Here is a 24,542-nt window from a genome sequence, read left to right as displayed (position 1 = left end):
TATCCGTCCTCGTTCCGAGGTTGCAAAGTGTGACATGGCGTTACGATTTGCGACGCAGCCCAGCATCGTACGATGTGAAAGAAAGAGCAGAACTTTCTTTCGTCGTAAATGTCTCGCTGTGGCGGTCGAAATCGTAGTATGTGACGGCGGTCATACGAGCTCGTAATGCGACTACGTGGGTTGGGCTTCCGCATACCTGTCTCCTGATTGGGCGTGACGTTTTAGCACGCCCATGCTGGTAATACGTCACGCTCGGAGTCGTAGGACTATGGCGGTGTGAAGGGTAGCGTACGATTGCGACGCGTGACGTTCACATCGCAACTACGTCAGAAAAAGCGTTAACATCGTAGAGTGTGACCGCTGGCTACGAGCTCGTACTGCGATGTCGAATATGACGCAAATGCGTCGTAATCGTAGCAGAATCGACCAGTGTGAAGGGGCCCTAAGGCTAGGTTATCAATGTTAAAGTCCCAGACAACACCTTTAAACAGACAAGACATTGAGACAAATAGACTGTGTAATGCTTATTTTCTCATGTGTTGGCTCAGTAGAGAGACTTAACACTTACTACAATGCTCCCTTACAGATAACAGCTGATTGCTGTGGGGTCCTAAAAGGTGAACACTTAGTAAAATCCATTTATTCTTATGAGGCCTGTTGGGTAAGAACCTGTCCAGAGCTGAGTATCCCCTTAAACTTCCATCAATATTTCCTCCGAATTTTTTGAGCTGAAGCCGATAGCTCCAATACATTTTTAGGAATATGAGGAATATCAGCCCCAGCTCGGGGACTAAAGCAATCTTCCTACATACACCTAGTATAATACTAAATGTAGAATGTCAAATCCACAGGATCACTTTAAACACAAAAAGTGAGATCAACTTGGAAAACGAAACAATATATATGTAGAAAGTAGAATGCTTAAGAAAAATTAGGGGAGCGTACCTGATCGAATTTGGGCGCTAATCCCCGATCATAGATTGCAATGCTCTAGATAAACAGAACAGTCTATCAGGGTAACCTGTGTGCACCCAGATCCAGGACAGCTCGCTTTATACACATTCTTTATTTGGTGGCTGAATGTAAACGGCGCGCTTCTGAAAATAGAAATACAATCGGAAAACTAGAATTACAAATACAAGCCGGCCAACATCCTGTGTATATTACCAGCATAAACATGGCTGATAGAAGCGGTGATTGGGAGTGTGTGCTTTACTAATGAGTGGAAGGCATCCACATAGAGTAATTGTACATCCTCATGCACGTATCGCCTATACATGGCCCCCGCCTTATATCTTGTGTGCGCGTGGTTATAGTCCCAGCTGTAGAGGAAGAGGAGCGTTCACAAGGCCACATACAACATCCATTTATCTGGAAAAAATTAAAAAGTATTCTACAACAAACTATAAAATTATTTACGAATGTGCTATATCCTCCCGCCGCGCTGAGGAACAATGCAAACCTTATGGGAAATGTTCTAAGCATTTAGGACATGTAATGCGACCGCTGAACACTTGTACTTGCTCTGGTACATTGGGTATAACTATCAATGTGTTTGCAGAAAAGGCTCCAAACCAACACTTCAGAATATGTACAACAAGACAGTAAAGATACACCATTGGGCAAAAAATTATAGAATAACAGGTTCCAACAAGCGCAGGGAAAATATATAAAAAAAAATTATTTTGCTCTTTAAAATAATAATAAAAAGAATAAAATAGAATCATTTTCCTATGCGTTTCGAGCACTAAGGCTCTTAATCGTAGCACTGTAACTATATCCGTAAATATCTTAAATATATGAGTGTTTGACGTACATCCGAGTTATCACGCACTATCCAACCTATTTTTTCAAACCAATCTCCATCCCAATACATCACAAAATCATATAAGGAAAAGTAATAACTGATATTTAAAGTTTATAACATTGAACTAATTCAATCTTTATACGTAATTTAACAGTAATAAAGTTCTGTAATTCAGCACGAGACTACATACGTAAAATCCAATAGGCTTCACAGGCCTTGAGTGGTCGAAACGCGTAGGACGAGTGGTTCTATTTTATTACCTCTTCATTATTATTTTAAAAAAATGATTAATAAAATATTTTTTATATATTTTCCCTATGGCTTCTGGATCCTGTTGTTCTATACATTTCTTCCTATCTGGGACCCAGCCCTTGGTTTATGTCCTTGCACTGCGACCAGCAAGATTACCTAATTACCGGATTTGGTGATCTGATGTGATTTTAGTTTTTTTTTAGTTTTGCTTATGTCTACACCGTTGGTTGGTTGACTTTATCTACAACTTTTTAAATATATTTTATATATACTGTATATATATATATTATATAGAATTTTATATTTATATAATTTTTGTTATAATTATAGATATGATAGAGTAGAACTTGTGTTTCCTCATCAAGACATTCTTCCATGAGCTTGGTGTCCCCATGGTTAATAATGTTTTCTTGCAGTGACAGGTTCTTGGGTGTAAATTTGCCTAGGATCTGTATATACTTTGCATGTTCCCCTTGGGATACAAGGTACTTGTCCTGGGTGCTGGTGGGGCACCAAAGGAACCAGCAGTAAAAACTAGTAATAAAGATTTTATAGGGAAACACATTTTATTAGTGGACTCACTTTGCAGGAGAAGTAGTGCAGGCTAATATATGGGCTGCTGAACTACAAATCCACATATGCACGCAGGGATTTATATGTACTATTTTGTAAGGGGGGAGAATTGTGGATCTTTGAATGGATTAAGAAATCTTAACGTTGTCATTTTTGTTCTCCCCATGCTTGTGTTGGTCTTCCATTGGTGTTCCAGTTGAATCCAGGCATATATTAAATGCTTATATAGGTTTTTTACCAACCACCCCATATAAGAGTGAAGGTTCCAAGGGAGACAGATACTGGTGGGTGGTGCTAAATAATGTGAAATAAAAATATATATTGTGAATCCAATTACTTGTCTCTAAGGCTATGTCCACGTCCCATTTATAGCGTACAGCAGATATGTACACCGGGAGGGTCTCCAGAAGAATACCTCCTACAGAAGACTGCAATGTGTCCTACTGCATAGGCATATGGTAGAATATGCTTCCATTGTAAGAAAACGTATATAAAATAATGTACTTTTTTGGCTGTGTCCCTATAGATATCAATTGTATTTGACTACACTTTCCTACACTGTGAAAAAAACTATGAAGGCACAAGCGGAATGAGAACGTAGGGTTCATGACTGAAGCCTGATGGATACATTTATCATGTAGGCCGGAAGCCTTTCCTGGGAAATACACAATACATAACGCTAAACATTATGTGAACAGAGCCTTATTTTAATCATTTTAAGCCGTGTTCATGATTTTATTCATTATCTAATTTCATTAAAATAGGTGTCGGAGCAGTCTCAACACTCCTTTCTACCTTTCTACAAGGTGTCGGAGCAGTCTCACACTCCTTCCTACAAAGTGTCGGAGCAGTCTCAACACTCCTTCCTACAAGGTGTTGACGCAGTCTCATACGCCTTCATACAAGGTGTCGGAGCAGTCTCGTACTTCTTCCTACAAAGTGTCGGAGCAGTCTCACAGTCCTTCATACAAGGTATCGGAGCAGTCTCACAGTCCTTCATACAAGGTATCGGAGCAGTCTCACAGTCCTTCATACAAAGTGTCAGAGCAGTCTCACACTCCATCATACAAGGTGTCAGAGCAGTCTCACACTCCTTCATACAAGGTGTCGGAGCAGTCTCACACTCCTTCCTACAAAGTGTCGGAGCTTTCTCACACTCCTTCCTACAAAGTGTCGGAGCAGTCTCACAGTCCTTCATACAAGGTATCGGAGCAGTCTCACACTCCATCATACAAGGTGTCGGAGCAGTCTCACACTCCTTCATACAAGGTGTCAGAGCAGTCTCACACTCCTTCATACAAGGTGTCGGAGCAGTCTCACACTCCTTCATACAAGGTGTCGGAGCAGTCTCACACTCCATCATACAAGGTGTCGGAGCAGTCTCACACTCCTTCATACAAGGTGTCAGAGCAGTCTCACACTCCTTCATACAAGGTGTCGGAGCAGTCTCACACTCCTTCATACAAGGTGTCGGAGCAGTCTCACACTCCATCATACAAGGTGTCGGAGCAGTCTCACACTCCTTCATACAAGGTGTCAGAGCAGTCTCACACTCCTTCATACAAGGTATCGGAGCAGTCTCACACTCCTTCATTCAGGGTGTTGGAGCAGTCTCACACTCCTTCATACAAGGTGTTGGAGAAGTCTCCCACTACTTCGTACAAGGTGTCGGTGCAGTCTCATATCCTTCGTACAAGGTGTCGGAGCAGTCTCACATTCCTTCATACAAGGTGCCGGAGCAGTCTCATACTTCTTCCTACAAAGTGTCAGAGCAGTCTCATATCCTTCGTACAAGGTGTCGGAGCAGTCTCACATTCCTTCATACAAGGTGCCGGAGCAGTCTCATACTTCTTCCTACAAAGTGTCGGAGCAGTCTCACACTCCTTCCTACAAAGTGTCGGAGCAGTCTCACAGTCCTTCCTACAAGGTGTCGGAGCAGTCTCACGCTCCTTCATACAAAGTGTTGTGGAGCAGTCTCACGCTCCTTTCTACAAGGTGTCGGAGCAGTCTCACACTCCTTCATACAAAGTGTGGAAGCAGTCTCATACTTCTTCCTACAAAGTGTCGGAGCAGTCTCACGCTCCTTCATACAAAGTGTTGTGGAACAGTCTCATGCTCCTTCCTACAAGGTGTCGGAGCAGTCTCACACTCCTTCATACAAAGTGTCGGAGCAGTCTCACACTCCTTCATACAAAGTGTCGGAGCAGTCTCACACTCCTTCATACAAGGTGTCGGAGCAGTCTCATACTTCTTCCTACAAAGTGTTGGAGCAGTCTCATACTTCTTCCTACAAAGTGTTGGAGCAGTCTCACATTCCTTCACATATATAAATGAACACACACGGCAGTAAATTTCTTTCCTCAAATATAGTTATTATTGAAAATTCAAGAGTACAATCCAGTGAAAAATATATTAAATTTTCACTTTATTCTCTAAGGTGAATACAGAGTTGCCAAAACTTTACTTTTTATTTTTTTCTGTATGTCTTATCAAAAATTCACAAACAGACAATATTTTTTACGGACACATTGGAAAACGATAATAAATCATTATAATTATCAGCATCAACATCGGCTTCATTCATTGTAAACTGTAAATGATGATAATTACAGTCAAAATAATATAAGTGTCTATAGCTTCAAAAACATCATATTTAATATTCTTTCATGGGCAAAGCAAAAAGTGCCCATATTTCTCCAGTCCGTCCTGGAATTTCTGGACGGTTGACCACACAAGTTGCACAACGCTACATCGGAGCGACAGTGCTGTGTTCCATTCAGGCTGTATCAATCCTATATACTGAGGCTGAAAAATGGAGGAAGCAGACGCCTGCACATCCCTTCTTCACACATACACAGTATATGCCAGGTATAGCTTGAATAGGTACCTTAGGTGAATATAGTAAAGGGTCAATACATTTTTTCACTTGATCGCATGCTTGAATTCTCAATAATAACTACAATCGAAGAGACAGATTTATTGCCATGTATATTCATTTATAGATGGTGTATGCACCTTTTTTCCCATTGGTTTTATCAAGGCAAAATAAACTGTCCAGGATGCAACTTACATATGAGATTTATAATCATGATACAAGTAATAATACATATTAAAAAGCAATGTATAATCCAGGTTTTTGAAAAATAGTAATTATTTCACTGTTGTAAGAGCTGCATAATTTTTACCATTTTTTGAGAATAGGTGGTGAATGATTACTCAGCCCACAACTATCCCTGATTTTCACTGGGATAAAATACACCTGTCTGATTCATATTTTCCAGATGGCAGAACTTACCTGAAATGGTATAAATCTGCACTGTCAACAATGGGGAAAATAAATAAATCTAAATTCAACATGTTAGGGCATGCTAGGCTATGGGTTGAACTAGATGGACTTAAAGTCTTCCTTCAACCTTAATAACTATGTAACTATGTAAATATAACATCTTTCCAAAATGGCTAGGACTTGAAGTGAGTATCCAACATAGGAGAAGTAATTCCCTAAATATTTTCTATTTATATTGAGTGTAAATTTATTTTAGACTATGTAAAATCAGCTCCATCATCTCCCCTTAATTATTGCATAGAAGCGCGGGATTTAGGATTTATTTGTGATTATTTTAGACTAATTGAACAGATAATACTATCATCTAATCTTCCGCAAACTTTCAAGCAATATTATAGATAAAAAGATAGTAGATAGATAGATGGATAGATAATAGATAGATAGATCTATAGATAGATAATAGATAGATAGACAGACAGATAGAAGCATAGATAGATAGATGATAGATACATAGATAGATAGATAGATAGATAGATAGATAGATAGATAGATAGAAAGCGAATTGGCACATACCGTCCTGTGCAACAAAATCCTTTATTGTGGCATCATCATACCAACAGCAGGCAGATAAAACAGTGGAGCAAATACAGACGACGATCGTTTCAAGCTTACATTGCGCTTCAACAGGTCATGACCTGTTGAAGCGCAATGTAAGCGTGAAACGATCGTCGTCTGTATTTGCTCCACTGTTTTATCTGCCTGCCCTTGGTATGATGATGCCACAATAAAGGATTTTGTTGCACGGGACGGTATGTGCCAATCCGCTTTCTTTGATGTGGACATACAGATTCTTTTTCTTTGAAAGTGGCACCAGTAATCCCTGGTGTATGTGCAGCTTCATCAACCTGAGGTCATACAGCTGTGCCTTTGTCCTGCTTCTCTTCTATGGTAGGTAGATAGATAGATAGATAGATAGATGATAGATAGATAGATAGATAGATAGATAGATAGATAGATAGATAGATAGATAGATAGATAGATGATAGATACAGTAAATTCGTAGACGTATCTGCTCTCTGAGTTAGTCGTCATTTAGATGTCCTTTTTTCTCATGCTTAAAGAATGATCAATTTTTATTTGTGTGTTGGATTTTAGATTTTGCCATATATACTCAAAAAATAGCAACATGTCTCCTACCCATGATAATGTTAATAAATGAAAGCACATGGATTTTCACAGACTCATAGACTGAGATTAATAATGGACATGCCTCCCAGATTTTTTTCATGGACACTCGGTCTGCCAAGAAAAAATTGAACATGTGAGCAGAACTATCAACTAAAGTGGGTTCCTGTTCTACCCTGGAAAACACAGATAAAAAGGTACAGTATGTGAAAAAGTGACATCTGAATATTAGAATGTTAGTATATAGACAGTCAATGGAGAATTGACTAAGACATACTGATAAGGAACAGGGGACAGTGAAGATAATGTCTGTAAAGTGCTGTGGAATTAATGGTGCTATGTGAGTGACTTAAATAAATGCCTAAAAATAAATAACAAATCTTGTAACATATATGTAATAATATTTTTTGTATACCACACAGATATAGAGTATGATAGAGCTAATAATAGGAGAACCAATGAAGGATTGAAGAATACATTCAGCTCAGCTACATTTGAGAAAACTTCACATTATGAATTGAAGCACCACCACATTGGCCATTAATGTAGTAAAAGTTGTAGTATTTTTGGAGGGTTGCTTCCATTTTTTGTTTTGACTGTTCCGGTTAGGCTTATGCCTGGGAAGCTTTGTGCCCTCATTTGCTGTTTTTTTATGTGCAACTGGTGTTATTGTTTTTTTTTTTACTTTTTCTTGATAGATAGATGGATGGATAGATGGATGGATGGATAGATAGATAATAGATAGATAGATAGATAGATAGATAGATAGATAGATAGATAGATAGATAGATAGATAGAGATGGGATAGATAGATAGATAGATAGATAGATAGATAGATAGATAGATTTGCTTAGGATTTGTTTTTCTGCATAGAGTAAAGGGATAACAGAAATGGAGGGACACCTGACTCCTGCTACCTGGAAGGTGAAGCTGCAGCATGCAGTGGGATTGTAGCAGCGCTGGCTATACACAGTGCATGGTCTGATGATGATGAGGATGATGATGATGATGATGAGGAGGAGGATAATGGTGGCTTCATCAGATATCCAGCATGTCTCTGTTGGAACAAATAGCTGCTGCTCAGACCCAGGAGGAGCATGCAGAGGCCGGATAGCACTGGCTGCAGGATAGCACTGGCTGCCGGCTCTGTGTGTGGCACATAACAATCCCCATAAGGCCTTCATTACTCCCCTCTTGTAACCACATCCCAGGCTCCCCGGCCCTAGCACAAGGAGTAAGAAGCTTCTTATTGTGTGGTCCTCCCCTGTGCTCCCAGCACTGGCTCAGACCCTCGGAATGGCTGCGGGTTAATGAGCTCGGCTGCAGCCCGGGTGTGATGGCCACCAGTTTCTTGGGTAACGTTTCTTTGCAGTGTGACCACAAGCCCGGCTGTGTAATGTGGAGGAGCCGGTGATTAGCATGCCAATAGCGCTGAGCCCCGGCCGGGCATTGTCCCAGCACCTGCTCCGCACAGTGGGCCGCAGTGTGTGCCCTGCTCTGCCCGCGCTGCGGCCGCCCCCTCTTCATCAGTCACTCTCAATGGCCTGACATTTATTTTTACAGCTCTAAATCGGGATTACAGCTGTAGAGTCCTTCCAAGGACACATAATAGGGGTCACACTTAAGCCAGGCTTTACTGTCAGGTTAAACACAAATAATGTCCTTCTAATCTCATACTTCATACTTGTAAAAAAAAATCACAGTCCTGCAGTGTTTTCAGCTATAATAATAATCTCGGGAGAGGAGAATACAAATGACTGCAATAACAGTAACCAACTTTCCAAAAGTCCTGCAGGTCCCATCATTATTTTACTTAAGACCAAGTGCATAAATCCTAGGAAAGTCGGGTGACCGAATACAGCGCATTAAAAGACTTCATTCACACATCAGTATTTCTGATCAATAATTCATCAGTATTTATATGTCACAACCAGAAGAGTCTCCAAAACACAGAACATGGGTCAATCTCTCAATTATAGTTTTTCTCTGAAAAGTCCCCTCCTGGTTTTAGCATATAAACACTGATGACATACTGACCAAATACTGATGAGATACTGACCAAATACTGACGAGATACTGACGAGATACTGACCAAATACTGACGAGATACTGACCAAATACTGACGAGATACTGACCAAATACTGATGAGATACTGACCAAATACTGACGAGATACTGACGAGATACTGACCAAATACTGAGGTGTGAATGAGGTCCAACATCGATACTGGCCTCATAGTTTATCTGTAGGGATGAATTAAAGTCCATTCCGTTCAGGCTATTCTTCTGCAATTGTCTTAAATAAATGAACACCTGAATAAAATAAGCAATGACTTTATATAAAATGAGGGCACATTTATCTTATTGGGGAAATTACTAAAGTATGTATTTTAAAGCTGCAGCACTGCCAATAGTAGGCATATTATCCTCCTAGAATAAACAGGGCAGACAGGTTTAATAGCCCATGGAGCTTGCAGTTATTTGGGGCTGGCACTTGTGGGTTCCTTACTGCACATCTGCCCCCTTAACTCCCTCCATGATAAAGTCTGAAGTGGGGGCTGCCGTGCCAGCATCTTGTAACTATTAGCTCTACTGTACAAATAGTTCACCAGATCAATTATATTGATATTTTAATCCGGAAAGAAGTCAGACAGTTCCAGATTAGTATATGGGATGAATGTAAACCATATTCACCACTACAGAAAGGAGATCATATAGGATTACTGCATAGGAAGCATTGTGCACGATGTGGCGGCTGCTTTCCGGAAACCTTCATTATATATGTTCTTGTAACAATAGATAACCCTGTGTATAGAATATATAGGCGTTATAATAACACAGTCACTGTTATAACAGGGCAGCACCGTCAGTCTGTACAGCCCCTGCACTGTGCTGCGATTATTACATGTTTATTAAGACTTCCTGCAAGGAATTTAAATCCCTGATGCTTTGCATGCACTTGACCAAGATGTCTCTGTTTTTTAATAATTCATAACATTTTACATGCAAGAGGTGACCCATAGTAAAGAGTTTGCAAACAAAGCATTGTAGAGGGATGTGTCTATCTGATTCTCATGCAAACAAAACATAGAGACATAGATAGATAGATAGATAGATAGATAATACTGTAGATAGATAGATAGATAGATAGATAGATAGATAGATAGATAGATAGATAGATAGATAGATAGATAGATAATATATAGATAGATGATAGATAGAGACATAGATAGATACATAGATAGATGACAGATCGATAGATAGATAGATAGATAGATAGATAGATAGATAACAGATAGATAGATAGATAGATAGATAGATAGATAGATAGATAGATAGATAGATTAATAAATAGATGATGTGCAGACAGAAAAATAATAGATGACACATAGATGTAGTAGTAGCATATATAGTATATAGTAGTATCTATAGTAATTATATATAACTACGTAGATATAGAAATAGATGCATGGATTTATAAGTTAATATAGATGAATGAGATGTATAGATATATAGATGAATAGGCGTACACATATTTCATAAATTAAGATAGATGAATGAGATGTATAGATATATAGATGAATAGGCGTACACATATTTCATAAATTAAGATAGATGAATGATACATATAGAAATATACATAAATAGGCATACAAATAATTACATAGATAAATAGGTAGATAGATATTAAATAGATACAAATAAGATAAATGTAAATAATAAAAATCATTGTGTAGCCAATATTATATATAATTTCCCTATTTTGAATTATAAAAACATATATAATTAATCCTCCAGAAAAATAGATAGATAACTAGATAGATAGATAGATTGATTAGATTAAATTAGATATTATTGTGCACAGTCAATATGGTGAAAAGAATGCTGCTTCTTCTGCAGGCACACATGCTTTAGAAGTGAATTGTAGAATGTGATGAGAATGTCAGCAGTATGAAGCTGCTTTCTACTTCTCCAGTCCATTAGGAGCTGAGGAACAAGAGAAGAGAATTTAATCCATCTCCTCGCAGGGTGAAATTATTGCCCCCGAGGTGAAGAAATGACCTCCAGAGGCTGCAATTGCCCTAATTCTGCTCCATGAGCATTAGAAAACCTCACGAATACACTGCACACTATCACTCCCACTATCCCTAGTACTACTGCCATCTCCTCCCAGTGTACTGCACACAGTACCAGCTTTAGATCATAACATACAGTAATGTAACTTTAAGGTAAAGACAACAGAAACCCAAACAAGTTCTGCACATAGCAGGGGCAGCTCTCTGGTTCTCTGCTTGATATCAGGACTGGAGTTCAGGTATGGAATTCTAAGGCTGGGAAATTAAGAGCTAGGTCTCAGAAAAGTGAAATAAAAGAAGAAAAAAGTAAAGAAAGAATGAAAACTCGAGGCAAAGTTCTAAGAAATTAGGATAATTGTATCAATCTACAATTTATGCTACTCATTAACCATAAATGTTTCTGAAAATCTATGTGTACGTTCCTAAGAGCAGGCGTACAGGATATCTATATGTTACATTTGCCTGGGAATGGTCTGCCGACCTATCTGTCTATCCATATTTTCGCATATTAGCACACATATATATATATATGTATATATATATATATATATATATATATATATATATACGTGCACACATATATCTGTAAATATTTATACTATATACACACTTTTTGCATACTTGCATGTATATATAGGTATGCAAACAGTGTGTATATAGTATAAATATTTACAGATATGTGTGCGCGTATATATGTGTATATAATATGTGAACATATGCACACATATGCATTATATACATATATATGCACACACACACACACATATATATATAACACACACATACATACATATTTATATATATAACACACACATACATACACATATATATAACACACACACACACACATATATATATATATATATATATATATATATATATATATATATATATGTATATACATTACGAACACCAACCCGCTTGTCTAATTATCTAAATAGATAATAGATATAAATGGATACTAGTTCTCTTTTTTATAATTAGAGAGTTATTAGTTTAAAGAGACTGATCTATCCATAGAAACTAGTTTATCTTTTAGTTTGAAGAAACTAAATAAATAATAGATAGAAGTATTAAAAGACAAGTAAAGTCAACCATCGAATAACTTGTTTTTATTTTTCTTCAGTAGAAAACTTTCCTGCATCCAGTAAATCGAAGAAATAAAAATATTCGGAATTAATTGTAATACCAATTTGCCCAGTTTTGGTAAAGCTGCCCGAAATAAGAACCAGTATATTTTCTCTATGACATTGTATCTGGCTGTGTGTTATTTTGCATGTTGCTCACTGATACACTTAGGAATTCGTGGTGCAGAATGCCAATGTAACAGGACTATATAGAATAGAGAAGAGCAAGGACATATTTTGCAATGTATTTTTCCTCTATATAAATAGATATATAAAAAAAATAAACTTCACTATTAGTATTTTTAAAATTAAACATTTTATTTTTTTGAAAAAAAAAAAGTGAAAAATGTTGACATGAGCTCGGTACAATAATACTTGGCAGTAAGAACTCTTAAGTAGAAAACCCCCCCAGTCTATTATAATACAAAACACAGGATCCAATAACAAATGACAGTTGTCTGTGTGTAAACATGTCAATCATCTGGTGCACTAGGAAAGACTTATTGCTTTTATCCTTAGAGACTTGCTATGACTCTGGCAGACCTGAGAGCCCCCCAAACTGGCAGAGTATGGGGGTAAAGTACCATGCCACTGTGGTGAAGGCTTTTTTGCAGGTTACCTTGGCTTGGTACCAATACACATTATGGCTGCTAGGGCCTTCCATGTATCACCACTGGCACATAAAGGCAAAAGTAATGCAGAAGCCACAGAAAGGATCCTACCTTCTCAGCACAAGCCTGCTTTGTATTAAGAGTCTGCAATCCTAGTGGTATAAGGTTCCCCATTGGTAAGAACTGTTCCAGGCTGCAGGGCCCCCCCTAAGGCAGCAGCAGCAGGGCTGGAGAAAGTCACCAGGGCCCTGGAGATCACGGGGACCCCCGAGGCTTTGGAGGCAGAGTGGCTGCACTGCACAGGGCTCATGTCCCCCCCACCTATGATGCTCTCTATGGAGAAGGTGGAGGACCTGCTGAGGGCTGAGCTGGGGGTCTTGGCAGTCTGCAGGGAGGCTGGCAGTGCTGGGCTGAGCTGCTGAGGGTAGAAGGTGCATGTCCTGGGCAGCTCTGGCAGCAGGGATGGCGCTGGCATGGCATTACTTGGCTGTCTGTGCTGGGACTGGAAGGCAATCAAGGCCGAGTGTGGGTGGTAGGGCTGCAGCTGGATGCCATAGCCGCAGCTGTAGGGTCCGTAGCCGTAGGCTGGCAGGAAGTGGCCGGGCTCCCGGAGCAGCAGCTCGGGGCTTTGCTGCCTCTTGAAGCGTTTCCTCCTCCTGAGAAAACTCCCATTGTCAAACATGTCGGCAGACTCGGGGTCCAGCGTCCAGTAGTTGCCCTTGCCGGGGTTGCCGGGCTCCCGGGGGATCTTCACGAAGCAGTCGTTGAGGGAGAGGTTGTGGCGGATGGAGTTCTGCCAGGCGGGGAACTTCTCCCGGTAATAGGGGAAACGCTGGCTGATGAAGTCGCAGATCTCGCTGAGGGTCAGCCGCTTCTTGGGGCTCTGCAGGATGGCCATGGTGATTAAGGCAATGTACGAGTAGGGGGGCTTCACCAGGGTGCTCTTGCTGCCGCTCCCCGGCTTGTACGAGGGCTCTTTGGTAGATGAGCACTGCGGGGACCTGGGCATCAGCAGCTCCTCGGCCACCACCACCTCCTCCTCTTCTTCCTCCTCTTCCTCCTGAGCATAGTGGCAGCCCCTGGGCTCCTCGTCCTCCCCCTCGCCCACCACGTCTATGTCGGTCTCATCAGCCAGGGCAGAGGCATCGGTCATGTCAGAGCTCAGAGTCATGGCTGGCAGGGCAGCTCATAAGGCTGGGGGGCTGGAGGAGACCCCTCTCCTGTGGGCGCTGGTGCTGGGTGATGGGGCGCAGACCTGCTGCATGCAGGCAAGAGGAGCCCAGGAGCAGATGAGGACCCAGGAACAGATGAGGAGCCCAGGAACAGATGAGGAGCCCAGGAGCAGATGAGGAGCCCAGGAACAGATGAGGAGCCCAGGAACAGATGAGGAGCCCAGGAGCAGATGAGGAGCCCAGGAACAGATGAGGAGCCCAGGAACAGATGAGGAGCTCAGTCCACGGGAGGAGGGCGGGTCCACCCTCCTTATAGCAATCACATCACATGGCTGCCAACGTCACCCACTGCCCCCAGCCCAGGACAATGGGAGATGGCACTCACAGCACACTCTGCCCTGCCAGCACCGTGGGCGCACCTCTGCACACTGACACATGGACAGGCAGAGAGATAAATACTGTAGAGATAGATAGATAGATAGATAGATAGATAGATAGATAGATAGATAGATAGATAGTAGATAGATAATAGATAGGATAGATAGAAGGATAGATAGAAGGATAGATAAATAGATAATAGATAGATAGGATAGATAAAAGATAGATAGATGGTAGATAGATAATAGATAGATAGATGGATAGAAGGATAGATAGATAGAAGGATAGATAGATAATAGATATATAAGATAGATAATAGATATATAGATAGATAATGATTGATAGATAGAATGATCAATAACATATAGAAAGATAGATAATACATCTATCTATCTATCTATAGAATAATCTTTCTATGTAATAACAATACTGGCATACACAATTAAGTGCACATTTTTATACATTGGAAATATTTCATACTATTAATTTTTACTACCTGGGCTGTGTAGATTGTGATCACTGAAAATTATTTGAAATAATTATAATTAATGATTTTCATCCAATAATGCTAACATTGTGTTGTGTGTAACAATGTGTATATTACTGTATATGTGATAACGCCAAGATAGAGCTACACATGCATGTATGTGTCTATCTGTTATCTATCTTTGCGTGATTATACACACTCTAATATACACATTGTTACACACAACACCACCTGAGCAGGATTGGATGTTCACATTTTATGGAAATCATCAATCATAATTATAACAATTTATTTTCAATGATAATAAATTAATAATCTACCGTATATAGCCTAGTTAATAATAAATCAATAGTGTGAAATAGTTACTAAACAAAAAATGGACACATATAACTATTGTAATTATATGTAGTTAGTTACCAAAGATAGATGGATAGGGCGATAGACAGATAATAGATAGATAGTATATATATATAACAGATAGATAGATAATAGATAAATAGATAGATAATCCAAAAAGAGCTAGCACTCCAGAAGATCCTGTGAAGCCAAAAGCGGACTAATTGTCCAGATGTAGCCATTCGGGCTAATGAAGTCTGTTTTCCCCACACTGGATCTCCTGAGGGGCTTCCTTCCTTTCTGTATCTTATGTACATGAATAACAAGATCTCTCTCTTGGCACTTGCACCCTCCATTGTGCGGACTGCTGATGCAATGTAATCAAATCTGCACTATCAGTATTATGACATGTAGTCACCAGAGATAGAGAAATATCGATAGATAATAAATATATGAATATTGACAAAAAGATAGATCAATGTATAAACAAATAAACAGATCCATAAATAATAGATGATAAATAAATAAATGCCTGCATACATAATTAGCTATAAGATAGATTTGTCCCACATACACGGCTGTAATAAGATGATTTTCTTGTACTGTTTCCCTGCCGTCCTGACATTTGCACCTTTTACATTTATTACAGTAACGTTTATGCCCATAGATTATTATTATTATTATTATTATAGTAATCATTCGTCATTTATCTGGAGACTCCGCACAGAATCATGTGTGGTCGCTCCTGACAATCTGGAGTTAGTATCTCATCTTCAGCATGTCAGTAAGTCCCAATGGTTCTGCTGACTGCGGAGTATTTGGCGCAGATTGTACCCTAACCAGAAGTGTGCGACAACTCCTAGCAGAGACGTCGGACGTTTTCCAGATGCTGGGAGTTGTAGTGGTCGTCGAAGAGCCACCATTTATCTGCTCCCATATATGTGTTATTATTATTAGTAGTAGGTGCCGGTCCATCTTGCAGGTATATACAAAGATACAATGATACAATGAGCGCTGACTTGTGAAGACTTTAAGATTTCCTTCTTCCAGGCCATAAAGGAGAGTAAACAGAAAGTCGCAGGAGACTCCAATAGACAAAGTTCACTATGACGTCAGCTCCTCTGCAATCATTAATATTACTGTAACCTGAACATTCACAGTCACGTTGTCCTGTGATCACCATGTTTGTCCCCTGCATGTACGAGTAGTGACAGAATCAGAGTGTGCTGCAGATCTGGGAAATCTGTCTTCCCCTGTACTAGAAGTCACCACTGGGCTTTGTGCAGGGCAGCGGCGCCACCTGGTGGACGTTATGTAGTATCTCTAGTAGTGTGTGTGTATGTGGGTGGGTGCGTGCATGTGTACTGTTAGGCTGTGTGCACACGTTCCGGATTTTTCTCGTTTTTTCGCTATAAAACCGCGAAAAAAACGCTCACATTAAGCATCCTATTAAAAGAATGCAATCCGCATTTTGTATGCACATGCTGCGTTTTTTTCCTGAGCGGAAACGCATTCCGGAAAAAAATGCAGCATGTTCATTAATTTGCGGAATCGCGGGGATTCCGCACACCTAGGAATGCATTGGTCCGCTTACTTCCCGCATGGGGCTATGCCCACCATGCGGGAAGTAAGCGGATCATGTGCGGATGGTACCCAGGGTGCAGGAGAGGAGACTCTCCTCCATGGACTGGGCACCATATAATTGTTAAAAAAAAGAATTAAAATAAAAAATCGTGATATTCTCACCTTCCGATGGCCCCCGGAGTCCTCCCGCCTCTCAGCGGTGCACGCGGTGGCTGGGATGCTGTGTGCGAAGGACCTGCGATGACGTCGTGGTCATGAGACCATGACGTCATCCCAGGTCCTTCGCACACAGCATCCCAGCCACCGCGTGCACTGCTGAGGAGATCGGGTGACGTCGGAAGGTGAGAATAACTATTTTTTTATTTTTTAAAATTATTTTTAACATTAGATCTTTTACTATTGATGCTGCATAGGCAGCATCAATAGTAAAAAGTTTGTCACACTTGTCAAACACTATGCTTGACAAGTGTGACCAACCTGTCAATCAGTTTTCCAAGCGATGCTACAGATCGTTTGGAAAACGCTAGCATTCTGTAAGCTAATTACGCTTGTAAAACGCTAGCGTTTAGCAGGAATACGCATGCCAATTCCACATGCGATATACCCACGGCAGGAGCTGCGGAATTGCCGCAGAACTTTCCGCAGCAATTCTGCAACGTGTGCACTTAGCCTTACCTTCAAACCTGATTTCATAGTAAAATTAAAGTAAACTGATGATGACATCTGCAACATACTACACAAGTATGATCATATCCACTGATACTGCCATAGCCACAGTCACTGTTCTTCCATATTGCTCACAAGTGTACATTTACACTTATCACTGCATTAACCAACGTGAAGCTTTATTATAGTCTGTTAGGGTCTTTTTTATTCAATATAAAATCAACATAAACCTCAGCTAGGACCCAATGCACAAAGCCATTCTAGCCTATAATATGTTGCATAATTCTAACTGTGAAGTGCTACAGAATATTTTGGTGCTATATAAATAAAATTATTATTATTATACAGAACCATATCACATACTGTTGTGTATGTTGCTATGATTTCTTTGACTAAAAACCACAAATTAATAAAATCTCTGCTACATAGTTACATAGCTGGAAAAAGACCTAGGTCCATCAAGTTCAACCTTTCTCTACCAAATACCACTTTAAATTCATGGTCCTATTAGAGCACAGAGTGTACAGAGAGTGAATATCACGAGCACATAACTATGTCTCAACCCTCGCCAGTATCTCCCCATAAAAATGTGTTTTGAGCATGTTACCACTGAGGGAGGAAAAACATATATAATATAAGTATCTAAAAAATAATGCAAATATTCAACAATATAACACTACAGGTTATGGGCACTAGAGTATGTGATGGAACATTGATCCAGGAAACTACTGTAGCCCGATTGCCGTATGTGGTGTGACAATGTTACTTGGAAAGTACTGGAGGGGAGGTATGTTTCACTAAGGGTGTTAGCCAGTAGCGTAGCTACCAGGGGGCAGAGGGTGCGGGCGCCCCGGGCCCGGTGCTCTGAGGGGGCCCTCCCGGAGCTACGCTACTGTAACTGTATCGGCGCACTGCGCTCGCCGATACAGTTACAATCTGCGGCAGAGCAGGGAGAATTGATCTCCTTGCTCTGCCGCCCGTCCGCTGTGGGGCCCCTGAGCAGGCGGGGGGGCCGGTGCCAGCAGTGGCCCCCCCACCGTCATCGAAAGATCAACTGTACCGGCATTAAGCTGATACAGCTGATCGCATTGATGGGAGAAGGAGCGCTGCGCTACTTCTCCCATCATCCCCCTGTCAGTGTCGGCATCTGACGTTGCCGACACTGACAGCGGGCACGATGACGTCACTGCCCGGCGCCCGCTGTCAGGAGATCAGCGGGAGCAGCGCAGGAACCAGGAAGAAGAGAGGTGAGTATTTATTTATTTTTTTATGGGTGCTGCTGCCTTATTACAGGGTCTGACTATGGGGGTGCTGCCTTATTACAGGGTCTGACTATGGGGGCTGCCTTATTACAGGGTCTGACTATGGGGGCTGCCTTATTACAGCGTCTGACTATGGGAGCTGCCTTATTACATGGTCTGATTAAGGGGGCTGCCTTATTAGAGGGTCTGACTATGGGTGCTGCCTTATTAAGGGGTCTGACTATGGGGGTGCTGCCTTATTACAGGGTCTGACTATAGGGGCTGCCTTATTACAGGGTCTGACTATGGGGGTGCTGCCTTATTACAGGGTCTGCCTGTGGGGGCTGCCTTATTAAGGGGTCTGACTATGGGGGCTGCCTTATTACAGGGTTTGACTATGGGGGCTGCCTTATTACAGGGTCTGACTATGGGGTGGCTGCCTTATTACAGCGTATGACTATGGGGCCTGCCTTATTACAGGGTCTGCCTATGGGGGGCTGCCTTATTAAAGGGTCTGACTATGGGGCTGCCTTATTACAGGGTCTGACTATGGGGGCTGCCTTATTACAGCGTCTGACTATGGGAGCTGCCTTATTACAGGGTCTGATTATGGGAGCTGCCTTATTACAGGGTCTGACTATGGGGGCTGCCTTATTAAGGGGTCTGACTATGGGGGCTGCCTTATTACAGGGTTTGACTATGGGTGCTGCCTTATTACAGGGTCTGACTATGGGGGTGCTGCCTTATTACAGACAGGGTCTGCCTATAGGGGTGCTGCCTTATTACATGGTCTGCCTATAGGGATGCTGCCTTATTACAGGGTCTGACTATGGGGGCTGCCTTATTACAGGGTCTGCCTATAGGGGTGCTGCCTCAATACAGGGTCTGCCTATAGGGGTGCTGCCTCATTACAGGGTCTGCCTATAGGGGTGCTGCCTTATTACAGGGTCTGACTATGGGGGTGCTGCCTTATTACAGAGTCTGACTATGGGGGCTGCCTTATTATAGTGTCTGCCTATAGGGGTGCTGCCTTACTACAGGGTCTGACCATGGGGGTGCTGCCTTATTACAGGGTCTGCCTATGGGGGCTGCCTTATTACAGGGTCTGATCATGGGGGTGTTGCCTTATTACAGGGTCTGACTATGGGGGCTGCCTTATTACAGAGTCTGACCATGGGGGTGCTGCCTTATTACAGGGTCTGACTATGGGGGCTGCCTTATTACAGGGTCTGCCTATAGGGGTGCTGCCTTATGCTATAGAGTCTGCCTATGGGGAGTGCATTATACTATATTGTGGACTATTTCATGCATTAGGCTACTGTATATGGAGGCTATCTAGGGAGCCATCATACAGCATGGAGATTACAGTGTGGGGGTCATTATACAGTGTTGGAGCCATCAAACAGTTTGGGGGCTACTAAGGAGTCAGTATACTGTGTGGGTGGTACTATACAGTGAGGGGGTGCATTATACTGTGTATAAGAGAGCATCATGCTGTGTATAGGGGAACTGTACAGGGGGGAGTCTCGGGACATTATTAAATGTAAAGTGGGCACTTATTGTTATAAGGGAACTCAGGTTACTGTGGCTATCAGAGGGGCACACAGGACATTATTACTTTCTAGGGGGCAAAATATGGGCACTGTTTTCTAGGGCACTTGCACAGGGCATTACTATATTGTAGAGAGTTGCTTTAGAATTTAGTGGGCACAGAGAACCACACAGCAGGTGTAGTAATAGGATACATACGGCAGCAGCGGCTCAGTATTGGGGTTTCAGGGGCAGTAATAGGGACACATACGGCAGCAGCGGCTCAGTATTGGGGTATCAGGGGCAGTAATAGGGACGCATACGGCAGCAGAGGCTCAGTATTGGGGTATCAAGTGGTGTAATAGGGACACATACGGCAGCAGCAGCTCAGTATTGGGAATATCAGGTACAGTAATAGGGACATGGAGCGCCCCCATGCAAGGGTAATGGGGTACCCGGCACCGGGTCCTTCGGTTCGGGGGATGTCACGGTGGCCCGACCCGGTCCGTCGCCCTTTGAGGGGTGTCCAATGAAAGGAAAAGTTTATATGATGTTCGTGACGCCACCTGTGGTATTCGGTCAGGGTGACAGATGCTGCTTAGGGGTCCGCTGGGGTGGTGTTATGGCAGCTGGATGGTATACCTTCCCACAGGTGAAGTGTATCCCCAGGGCTTCCCAGAAGTGTAGATGGTGGATGGTGTAGGCGCGGTGAATAACGAGGACACAAGGTTGCAGTCTCTTTACCTTTTACTGAAGGCTTCAGTGTCCACAGTCCTGGGCGCCGGATCACAGGGTAGGCAGAGTCCGGCCGGTCTGAAGGCAAATCCAGTGTCTCCTTATCCAGGTGGAATGCAATAGCCTTCCTATGCGCACAGTAACACAGTAGGTCCTCACTTGCTTAAGCTCTAATAAGGTCCTCACTGTTATTACTCTTCTCTCTCTGTTCCCCGTGGTCGGATAGAACAAATCCCGTATGACTGATGGCCTGAGGCTTGTTTATAGGGACCCTAGAGACGCCCCGACCCCCACAATTTGCCACCGTGTCTTCTTAGGTATTAAGGTCGGGCAGCCAACTTGGAATTGACTGTCCTGCCAATCTATTAAGCAATGGCGTAGAGCACTTTACTCCCTCGGTATTCTGGCTACCGGAATGCGCACCAGAAGGATGCTGTTTCTCTTCGGTCACTATCCTCTCTGGTATCCACTTGTTGCTATGCCTTCATTTCTCACTCACTACAACATGCTTCCTTTCAATGTCTCTCTCTTTGGATGCTGCCGCACGTGGGGCAGGCGCAGCTCCATGGACCCTCGTCTTCCACAGACCGCAGTCTGGATCTGGCTGGAACCCACTCCAGCCAGCTTCTGCCAAACTCTGTCGAGCTCTGACTGTCTGGCTGAAGCCCAGTCAGCTTCTGTCTAACTTCTTAACCAACCCACCAGTTTTACCTGTGAGGAGTGGCCTAGTAGACAGAACCTTTGCTCCCCCTGGTGGACTGGAGTGTGAAGTGTGTTGTGTGTGGTTGTGATACCTGGACAGAAGATCTCCTTTATTGCCTCCAGACGTAATATCACTCCCCCTGGTGGAAGAATGACACTACTGCAACGACCAGGACTCTGGGGCCCTGCATATATATATATATATATATATATATATATATATATATATATACATACATATAGTCAATTTTTACATTTTAAAAATTACAAAAAGGAAAATGGGCCGATGCTAAATTTTGGGCTTCCTTGGAAATCTGTGTGCTCAGACCAAAGGTTTCAGAACTTAATTAGTCTCTTAGTGTTATGGCTTGTTCACTATAATCATTAGGAAAGGCCAGGTGGTGCAAATTTACTAGCTTTATAAAAACCCAGCCAAAAACTGCAGCCATGGGTTTTTCTAAGCAGACCTAGCACTCTGAAAATATGGAGGCACACAAATCAGGAGAAGGCCATAAGATTGCAAAGCATTTTCAAGTTGCCCTTTCTTCTGTTCAAAATGAAATTCAGAAATGGCACTTAACAGGAGCAATGGAGGTCAAATAAGGTCTGGAAGACCACGCAAAATTTCAGTAAGATGGCCTTCATAGAAGAGTCATCAAAAGAAAACCTCTCCTGCATCTGCAGCGCCCCAGAGTCCTGGTCGTTGCAGTAACGTCGCTCTGCCGCTAAGGGGGGCGATGTTGCGTCTGATTGCACTAAAGGAGTTCACCTGACCAGGTAACACTCACACTACACTTCACACTCCGGCCACCAGGGGGAGTGGTTCTATCTAGTAGGCCACTCCTCACACTCTGGTAAAACTGGGGGTTGGACAGGAAGACAGTGAGAAGTAACTGGGAAGAGCTAGAGAGAGGACCTGTCAGGGATGGGATCCTGACAGATTCCTAAGAAAGGACAAGAAGCGAGGTTTATTGTGCTGAGTGAGAAAAGCAGGAATACAGCAAAGAGGCAATAGGATCAGAAGGAGTTGTGCTGTAAGACCGAGGCAACATCCTTCTGAGGCGCAAACAGTCGGTGGCCGGAACGCCGAAAAAGTAAGAGACTTTAAGTATTACTTCAAACCACGGCAGGGCAGCCAATTATAGTTTGGCTGCCTCACTGAAACACCTAAGCAGACAACGGAGGCAGCTGTGGGAGAGGGGCGACTCTAGAGTCCCGGAAGAACTCCAGGCCTACCCCGTCATACGGGTGCGTCCTAGCCATATTATCTGGGGGACGGAGAGAACGAAGATCAGAGACAGACAGAATAAGTTGTGAGGACCATCCCGGGGTGCTCAGCAGGGAAGGACTACAATACACATAGGCGCTAGAAGGTAGACGCTGATTCCCACCTGATAAAGGGGACTCCTGATGTGCCTTCGGACCGGCCGGTCTCAGACAGCCCGGTTAACAGTGCCCTGGATTGGACACCTCGAGACCTTCAGTAAAGAGGTAAAGAGACTGCAACCTGGTGTCCTCGTTATTTACTGTGACCAGCACTGCACCGCACTACCACCACCATCCACACCTATTATTTGGGCGCCCCTCAGCAGGGTCACGGACCGGGTCTAGCCACCGTGACAACCCCAGAGCAGAGACTCAGAGGCCCGGTACCGGGTACCCCTCGGCCCTGCGGCAGTGGGGGCGCTACACATCCTCACCATAATTTTCAGCGTCAGAAGTATTCAAAAGACCTTCTAAGCAAGCATGCATTTTGGAAACAAGTCCTGTGGACCGATGAGGTTAAAATAGAACTCTTTGGCCACAATGGTCAAGGGTATTTGTGGAGTAAAAAGGGCACAAAATTTCAGGAATAGAACATCTCACCAACCAATAAGCAAGGGGGTGGATCAATCATGCTTTGGAGTTGTGTTGCAGCCAATGGCACAAAGAATAGTAGAGGGAAGCTGTCTGATTCCGATCGTTTGGATGGCATCTATCTCGCCCGACCCTGCCATATTCAGACTACTCACTTTGCCAAGCGCTCCTGTGTTTTTCATTATGCAGTAGATTCGCCGCTATACATCACTGACAGCAGCTTATATTTTAGAGAATAAAAGGATTGCATGTTTATTTTTAAGCATTTATTTAGTGTTTTTTCATGTTGGTTACAGAGCGTGAAAAATATGTTGGGTGAACATACCTTCAAGTCTGACTTTCTTGTTTGGGGAATGATCACTAACAGTGCATAGGTCAGTATGAATGCATCATATGCATCATATGTGTCTTTATACTGCACCTTCATGCTATGCACTACGTGGTATTTTTGAGAGCGTCCTTTAATAATCCACTGGATGGCGCTAGATCAAAGGTGCTTGTAATTCTAGTCCTAACCTCAAACTAATATATAAAACTATCAACAGATATTATATACATATGTGGTCAAAATTGTTTTTACCCCTCGTTTCATAACAGAAAATCCCACAATGGTCACAAAAATAACTTGAATCTGACAAAAGTAATAATAAATAAAAGATCTATGAAAATAAACAAATGAAAGTCAGACATTGCTTTTCAACCATGCTTCCACAGAATTTTTTAGCAAATAAAACTCATGAAATAGGCCTGGACAGAAATGATGGTACCCTTAACTTAATATTTTGTTGCACAACCTTTTGAGGCAATCACGGCAATCAAACAATTCCTGTAACTGTCAATAAGACTTCTGCACCTCTCGACAGGTATTTTTTGATTTCTGTAAAAAAATTCAAGGGGGTATTCCCATGACACCGATTTATGACATATCATAGTCCTC

General features: G+C 42.3%; 1 protein-coding gene across 1 annotated transcript; it reads right to left on the bottom strand.

The window, feature by feature from the left end:
* Positions 1–12,366: 12,366 nt before the first annotated feature.
* FOXD1 (forkhead box D1) lies at positions 12,367–14,462 on the bottom strand. The gene has a single exon (XM_077287786.1). The coding sequence runs from the start codon at positions 14,086–14,088 to the stop codon at positions 13,054–13,056; it is 1,035 nt and encodes a 344-aa protein (XP_077143901.1). The 5' UTR covers positions 14,089–14,462; the 3' UTR covers positions 12,367–13,053.
* Between the last annotated feature and the right edge of the window lie 10,080 nt (positions 14,463–24,542).

Source organism: Ranitomeya variabilis, chromosome 1 (genome assembly GCF_051348905.1).
Source record: "Ranitomeya variabilis isolate aRanVar5 chromosome 1, aRanVar5.hap1, whole genome shotgun sequence".
NCBI classification, from domain to species: Eukaryota; Metazoa; Chordata; class Amphibia; order Anura; family Dendrobatidae; genus Ranitomeya; species Ranitomeya variabilis.
Note: the sequence above shows the minus strand (reverse complement) of the source record. Positions and strands in the feature narration are given on the sequence as shown.